The 8,562-nt window shown below is 40.2% G+C and overlaps 1 protein-coding gene across 12 annotated transcripts in view; it reads left to right on the forward strand.

The window, feature by feature from the left end:
• Window positions 1-8,536, forward strand: part of LOC122888628 (actin-binding LIM protein 3-like) — a 52,311-nt gene extending 43,775 nt beyond the window's left edge. For 11 of the 12 annotated variants that reach the window (XM_044223285.1, XM_044223284.1, XM_044223287.1 and 8 more), the window contains 6 exons: window positions 2,202-2,231; window positions 3,966-4,024; window positions 4,368-4,434; window positions 4,575-4,582; window positions 5,534-5,614; window positions 6,795-8,536. In XM_044223285.1, coding sequence (XP_044079220.1) covers window positions 2,202-2,231; window positions 3,966-4,024; window positions 4,368-4,434; window positions 4,575-4,582; window positions 5,534-5,614; window positions 6,795-6,908 — 359 coding nt within the window. In that variant the 3' untranslated portion in view covers window positions 6,909-8,536. Of the gene's footprint in view, window positions 1-2,201; window positions 2,423-3,965; window positions 4,025-4,367; window positions 4,435-4,574; window positions 4,583-5,533; window positions 5,615-6,794 lie in introns of those variants that run through there. The other variant, XR_006380747.1, reaches the window with a different exon arrangement.
• The last annotated feature ends 26 nt before the right edge of the window (window positions 8,537-8,562 follow it).

Here is an 8,562-nt window from a genome sequence, read left to right on the forward strand (position 1 = left end):
GATCCCATTCCTCATTGCATTTAGCACGTGTAAGGGCAAGACAAAGATGGAGAGACTCTGAGAGAGAAAGAGAGAGAGAATGTTTAGGTGTAGGTCAAATGGGAATAAAAGAGAGGGTGTTTTAACAGGAGAGACAGAGAGAGAGCGAATGAGATAGAGAGTGAATTAAATTTAAAAGAGAGAGAGAATGAAAGAGAGGGAGTGAGAAGCTAAAGCAATTTAGAGCTGTTCAGAGAAGATGTATGACACGAAGCCAAGAGGTAAATCAGGGTCAGAGAGCAGTGGAGAGAGAGGGAAATGAGCTATGTGCACAGGGAGGTCAGACAGAGGGAGGTGTGAATAATGTGGGTGTTCAGTGCTGCGTAATCACTGTGGGTTTATAGTGTCTGCTGTTATTATACAGATAAGAAAGCTTCTGAGAGGTGTTTGCTCATCTATTCTTCAGATGAGGCTAATTCCTAAATGGGATGTCCACCGTTTGATAGAAGTGACACTCCCACTAAATAACTGACTTCATTTACCTTAACTGATGGCTCTAGGGATGGCGATGTCGGTCAGTCTGTCCACCGCTTTGGTCCAGACTGAAATATCTCCCTATTGGATGGATTACCATGAAATGTTGTACAGACATTCATGGTTCCCAGTGGATGAACCCTTATGACTTTGGTGATCCCCTGACTTTTCCCTTAGCGCCCCTATGAGGCTCACATTTGTGGTTTAACTAAAATATCTCCACAACTATTGGGCGATTCACCATGAAATTTGATACACACTTTCATGTTCTCCTCAGGATGAATTGTAAAACTTTGATGATCTCCATATCAATATTTAAATTTGTCCAATACTCTGGTATATAAGTAAATACCTGCAAAACTAATGGCATTGCCATGAGCCTCAGCTGTGCTTTATATTTAGTGTTAATTCGCAAATGTTAGCAGGCTAACACACTAAACCAAGATGGTTAACACGGTAAACATTGCTAAACGTCAGCATGTTAGCATTGTCACTGTGAGCATGTTAGCATGATGAAGTTAGCATTTAGCTCAAAGCGCCACTGTGCCTACGTACAGCCTCACAGAGCTGCTAGCATGCCTGTAGACTCTTAGTCTAGTTTCTTCATCAATTTTGATAATAAAATAAAATATAGAAAAATGTTTCATATTCCAACACCTTTGTTAATAATGTGAAAAATAATCAAGTTGCAGCACAGTCCATTAAAATTTCACAGTGCAGTGGGTGGCTGCCATAAACATATGCATTTTTAACATGAGTGGCCCGATGCTGCATGGCTGCGCCCATGCTGCTTCATATTTTATATGATGTGTAGGTCATGATGGTGATTTGTCTGCATGTTGATGCTGTCAAGAGCATATCTTCACACAGCTGATGTTTTATAGATGTCCCACAACAGCTGGCCTTCTTTATTTCCACTGAAAACTAACTCCCTCATTTCAATCTACTGTTTGTCCTCATACTTTTACTATGTGATAGGTTTATTAACTCCACTTAACACAGTCTCACATACTGCGCGTGTTTACATAATCACACAAATACTAATATGCATGTATTCATGTGCATAAAAATGACATGCAAACATGTCAAGTTCATCTTCTTTATCATTATCACCACTGGGTTTCTGCAAATATACAATATATGTGTGTGTGTGTGTATACATATGTCTCCAAGTTTGTTGAATTCATTGTATGGTGTTAAATATTCATGCACAGCACTGTTGGGTCCTCTTGTGTGTTCACTTAATCTGGGAATTAAGCAGTGTCCAGTTTTGCTTACAGCATCACAGCCATGAAGTGAGCAGAACTTTTAAATAACTCAGGTGTAGGATTTTTGGTGGTTGTGAAATACGACGTCTTATTGCAGTGGTTGTTATGAATGTGACCTCTTTAGTTGGATTCTAGAGATCTTTTTAGGATTTGTTAAATCAAATTGTAAATCATGGTGTTATTGGAGGGGTTTTCCAAACACAGTTTTAGGGAATCCATTCCATGCCATAACATTTTTAATAAAGCAAAGTTCTTGAATTGTAATTGATTAGGACTACAGAGGTTTTGGGCTCAAGACACAAGATTTCTGATGCAAGAGATTTTGTATTTCCAAGCTTTCAAGCTGGTGAAATGTGTGTTTTTCCTTCTTTGTCTCCCCCCATCTCTCCCCCCTCCCCCTTGCTGTTTCTTTGTCCTCAGCTCCCAGGTCTGTCTACAGTGCAGACAGCGGTGAGTGGTTCATCAGTGTGTTTTGATCTCTGAGGTCATCTCAAGGGGCCAGCGACACAGCGGGCCATCTTCCCTCTGAACCCCTTCATCCTGTCGGTTCTGCTGTGACAGCGGCAGAGCATTAAGTGGGAGATTGTTATCAACTGGCACAGACACACACGCACGCACACCCCTTTTCTTTTGCGTTACAGGTGGGAAGATGAATGGCGCTGTAGTTTAGGCCTGTATTTATCAGCTTTTCTTTAGCAGCAGCACTGATCCCAGATTACTGACCTGAACCACCTCAGCCATCTGTTTCACAAACTACAGTTACACACTTCACTTTTGATTGTAAAGATATATGTGTTTTATGAGATCACATTACCCACACTTTGCCTTAAAATGCCTGTTATGCAGCTGCATTTTGTAAAATGTATGCACTGTTTTCTTGTGATCTCTTCATCATCTCTTTTAATGTTCTTGCATGGATTTTAACCCAATAACATGCAGGCAGACTGTCATATAATGCCATGATCATGCCATTAGAATAGAATAATTGAGGATTCAAATGGCAGCAATGATTATAGGCCAACAATTGTACTATAAAGATACTGATAAATGAGATGCTTAGGCTAGTAGTTTTCACACTTTTTGGCATCAGGGTACACTTTGATGTAACTTTGATGACTAATCTATGAGACTGTATCTCATTTCTTGTTGAGAAAGAGAGAGATGAAGATGACAAACCCATTATAGTTCAGCATCTCACACACGCTGTACAGTAGCTCTACACAACGGCCAGTATTATACTGCATCACAGTGTTTGGTCCTGCCTCTTTGACATCGCTGTGTAATTTCATTCCCTTCAACACCAGAGTGAGCAAGAGAGAGAGAGAAAGACTGAAAGAGAGGAGAAGGAATAAGAAAGCATAAGCGAGGGGGGATGGGGTGAACGATGGAGCCAGTAACCGAAGATAGTGAAGAAGTGAAGAAGAGGCAAGCGAAAGTAGTAGTGAGCAAGGCAGGAGAGACAGAAGAATGACTCCAGAGGATCAGTGTGACTCCACTGCCCTCTGCTGCTTCAGCTGCAGCTGTGCACACCACAAATAAAGGCCTGCCAAAGGATGCTTGGATGCTGGTGGTTACCAATGGTTACAAGAGAGCTGCGACCATGCTGGAAAAAGATTCATGTTATCTGTGTGGTGGTAGGGTGTTCAAATTAAAATATAAAATGGTGATGGAAAGCAGTAATAATATCATATTCCTCCAACACATTGGCTTGTGAATGTGCCATGTTTCTGCAGGTAGCTGTACTGCAGTTTGTACTTGTGTTTTATTTATTTATATTTAGGGTGTAAAGGTAATTACCAGAGGTTGAAACAGCACATATAAACGAATGAAATGGAAATAGGTTAAACGTCATCTGATTTTTACCAATCTGTGTGTGATCTGAGCCACATTTCTTCATCAGGAGTCTGTCAGGTGGGGGTTCGGGAGGCTGTGTGTAGCCTTGAGGTTTACAAAGCAGTTACAATATGTGACAGGACAGCTGCTGCTTTGAATTCTTGTACTAAATGGGAGAAACCAGTGTGATATTCTCATGAACTAGATGACAAAGATGTTAGAAACCTTTGTATAATCCTTCAGCAACTGTCAGTATATAGAGGTACTGTGCTCCTACTCACAAATTGAATGTGTTATTTTGCATAATTCTTGTGTTTGTTTATGGTTATGTGTTTATATTTGTTCTTCCAGACTCATACATTGCCAAATCGGCCTCGTTGCCAGGCTACGGCAGAAATGGACTAAACAGGGTAAGCAATCGTGATTACTGGTTTTGTGTCTTTGTGTCTTTGTGTGTGTGTGTGTGTGTGTGTGTGTGTGTGTGTGTGAGTGATAGAGATAGAGAATAAGACAGGCATGGCCATTCACTAAACCGTAAGCTATGGCAAAGTCCTTCATTTGCCACTGAACCTTTGAAACTCATTTGTATCAGTTTGCTTCCTGAGGCCGACTGAGACAGCAACTAACAACATTATGTGTGATAAATTATTAGATAGAATACTCCACTTTGCTTGATCCTTTCCCTCCATTATAATAATGAAATACATCTTCTCACTCTGTGTTTGCTAACCTGCTCTTGTTGTGTTCTGGCAGCCTGGGAGTGCGGGTGCAGATTATTACCAGTATGACAGCAGTAATGCAGTTAACTGGCAGATCAGAGGTAAGCTTATTGTACAGCTTCAATCTGATTATCCCCAGTTCTTCCAGTTTTCTCCTGATATACCTCCCCTCCTGATGCATGTTATTCAGTGTTATTCAGAGTTAACATAACTGATACTGTATTTTCTCCTTTTCTTTCAGAATACAAGGTAAGATGTTCTTGCCAAAGCTAGAGAACTGTTACTGAGCCAAGAGTGAAAGGTCTGGATCAATGATAATTGATAAGGATGATGTGTTGCCTGTTTAAAGTTCATACTGAATGGTGAATCCATCTCAGTCAGTAACACCCACTTGAAATTTTGTGAAGCTGACTGACTCGTTTTATTGACAGCGAAGTAAAACAAACAAAAACAAAGGGTAATGGCACACAGGGTTTGTGTGATGGGTGAGAGCCTTCAGCCTTGTCTCTTTATGACAAGACAAATCAAATCGTTGATATTTACAGTACTCTGAAAGATAGAAAGTTCACCACCTTTACTGGAAACTTGGGGGGAAATAATAGTTGTACTATATCTCTCATATGTCTCATTATTCTTCCTTCATTAAGGAATAGTGTGCTATGATTTTTTGTTGCACTCTGGGGGGTTGTAAGGCTTAAGCGCACTTATTTTTTAAGTCCAACAACTCAAATATTATTTATGAACTGGAAAATAGATTCAAACATTCAAAGGGTCAACGAACTATGCTCTCTTTATTTAGAGGAAAGGGAAAAACAAGAACCATGTCAACACAATTAATCTATTTTTCTAATTTATTTTAGCCTCTGTCATTGTTGCTATCTTTGGCCACTAGTGGGTGAAAAATCGGTCTGCCTGTTTTCATGGTGTTGAAATATTCAAATCCAAGCTGCTTTACTATGATTTTTTTGGTGCATTTGAATCATGTCATCAACATTAAGCAAATAAACTTCCTGAGTACACAATTTAGAGTGACATCATCCGTGAAAGTCCCTTGAAGGAGCTTCTGAATGCAGTTAGGTTGCATAGATGGTGCAAGAAGCTTGAGGGAATGGCAGTTGTAAATGTTAATATTGAAACAATACCGCTGTGTTGGTGATAGACATTTATTAGTAATACTTTTTCTGTGTATGTGTGTGTTAGATCTACCCATATGAAGCCCTAATTGTGTCAGTCAGAGGGCAGCAGCGTCTCCCCAGTGATGTGGACCGAGCCAGACTGGAGGTAAATTGCTACAGGACCTTACCCTTTTGCAAAATCTACTTGAATAACTGTCTTATAGAGCACAACAACACAGACTAGAGTGTAATGAAAACACAGATGGAGAAGAACAAGATTAAAAGCCTAATGCCCAGTTTAGTGGCTCCGGAGGTTTCAACTTTCAATGCATTCGACAAAAAGTATTGGACACAATGAAGAGTGTACTGGTGTTTTTACCATTCAAAGTGCCTTACCAGAAGTGAAGCTAAAATATGTCCACAGTGAATTCCATGGTGATCTGGCCACTATAGTTGTCAAGATATTTTGCTCTGGATCATCATTTGACAGAATGACAGAGCCACTGCTACGGAAGCAAAATAAAACAATTAAAATTAGACACACAAGGAGCCTAGTGTATCTATAAAGAACGTCCTTCCATTGGTCAACCAAGGTTCAAACCAGTCTGCCCTGTTGTTATGTCCTAAAGTAATTCACACGACACAAGACTAAGAGTGAAGCCATGCAAGCAGCTCCGTTAGGCTGTGCTTTGAGCTAAATGCTAACATGCTCACAATGATAATCCCAACATGCTGATGTTTAGCAGATATAATGTTGTTTACCATGTTCACCATATTAGTTTTTTATCGTGTTAGCATGCTAACATTTGCTAATTACACTACACAAAGTATAGCTGAGGCTAATGGCAATGTCATTAGTTTTGCAGGAATTTGGGTATAAAACAGAGTATTGGATAAATCTGAATTATGACCTGATGGTACGAGAGGATCACCAAAGTGATTACAATTCAACCTGAGGGGGACATGAATTTCTGCATCAAATTGCATGAGAGTTCATTCAATAGTTGTCAAGGCATTTCACTAAAAACACACACATGCCTGCCTCATGGTGGTACTAGAGGAAAAGTCAGGGGATCCCCAAAGTTATTAGGCCTCATCCTCTGGGGACCATGAATGCCTACACAAAATTTCATGACAGTGCAATCAACAGCTGTTGAGACATTTCAGTCTGGACCAAAGTCATGGTGCTATCCATAATGATATCCAAAAATGTTTATTGATTACATTTCTGAGACAGACAGGGATTCTTTGGAGTTTTACACGAAGCTATTTGAAGAAAGCTTATAAGCAAGTAGTCATCATTGACTTTCCCTCTCTAAATTGCTCTGTCTCCTCTCTCCTCCCAGCGTCACCTCTCACCAGAGGAGTTCTACAGAGTCTTTGGCATGTCCATGTCTGCCTTTGATCATCTTGCTCAGTGGAAGAAGAATGAACTGAAGAAACAGGTCCGACTCTTCTGAGAAAATGATCCAGAACCGTATAACCCAAGTCAGGTCCACCGCCAACAGTGTGCTCTGACAAGTAGCCTCCAGAAAGGAATTCTGACCCCAGTCTGACTCGGACGAGGAACTGGCTGAAATAAAAGTCTCTCCTCCTTTGAGGTGGCAAGAGCAGAACTGTTGGCCTCCTGACCTCTGTGTGCTTTTAACTGGTGTGTACTTGGACTTGTTAAGCAAAATATATGAAGTCAGCCAACTTGCCAAAAGGGAAAAAACTGGAATGAGAGGAAAGAGAACTGAAAGGGGAGCATGAAGACTTTGAGAGGCATCAGATGAGCCACACTGCAGCTGCAACAGACAGAAAGTTAATGAGTTGGGTGCTTCTCTCTCTCCTACCAGCAGATGGCAGTGTGTTAACAGGAGCACCAGGTTGGCAGTCTCATACATGACCGTGTGGACTGTAAACTGAAGTACTTTGTACCATACAGAGGGTCTGCCACACTCAGCCAAACTTGCATTCATGCCGAAAGTGAGGGAGACAGTTTGAGAAGCAAATAGGCTGCCTGGAAGAAAGACTGGCAAAAAGGATCCAGTTTTAGTCACACAGAATCCTCAGTGACTCATAAGCTGACAAGAAGACAGGCAGACGAGAATAGTGTGATTCTCAACATTAGGGTTATTGAACGTGATATACATATGGTGTTTTTATAACATGCTATACTGAAAACCAAAGGTTTTCTTCTTTTTTTAATACTGGCATGTGTTTGATTTTGATGCCAGTTTTTTTCTGAAGCCATATCAGTGTGTAGAGTTCTTCTCTATGGTATGAGCAGACTGTACAGGTCACTGAAGTGGTTTTTGAAATATGATGTGGTTTAATGTGAATGAACTGTGTGATGGCTCTGAGCTCAGAGATGTTAGTTAAGTTTAGAAATGAGGTTTTAGTACTACACACACTAGAATAAGATATCTGTGTTTGACTTGTTTTATTTAAAGAAATCAAAGTTTTTGTCAAGTCATACTTGCAGCTGCACTCGTGACTCAGCTCAGAATTTCAGCTGCTGGATTACAATTAAACCAGACTGAGTTTGTGGAGTTTGTGTGTGTGTGTGTGTGTGTGTGTGTGTGTGTGTGTGTGTGTGTGTGTGTGTGTGTTTAATTACACCAAAAGACTAATAGGGGATTTGCATGGATGATTATTCAGAAGCCCTCTGACTAGAGAGAAAAAACAATTCTGAAGTGAGGGAAGGAAATAGGAAGAGGTGAAGGACAGAAAAGGAGGAAGTAACGAGGGAAGGAATGTGTGAAGGGATAAACAAAGAAAGATGCAAAGGGAAAAGAAGTACTCACAAAGAATGTTTAATCAAGAATTGATGGGTGTCACAACAGGAAAGTGTTCACAGGTGGAGGATTTGTGTTTGGGATAAAACAGATGCGAGAGAAACTAAACTGAAATTAATAGGGACAGAATGTGTTGGATAGTTTGTTGTAATTGAATGTAAAAGATGGAATAATGTTGCTCTCTACTGCAGGAACTCAAACCATTAGGTGTGTGTGTTTACAGGTTTGGATTTATTGGAATAACATTTATAATTTGCAAACCCATTTCTGTCACTACAACTTCTGAATAAATGATTCAAGCATCACTATTTTATTATTCATTGTCCTCATTATT

The sequence above is a fragment of the Siniperca chuatsi genome, linkage group LG14, assembly GCF_020085105.1.
Source record: "Siniperca chuatsi isolate FFG_IHB_CAS linkage group LG14, ASM2008510v1, whole genome shotgun sequence".
NCBI classification, from domain to species: Eukaryota; Metazoa; Chordata; class Actinopteri; order Centrarchiformes; family Sinipercidae; genus Siniperca; species Siniperca chuatsi.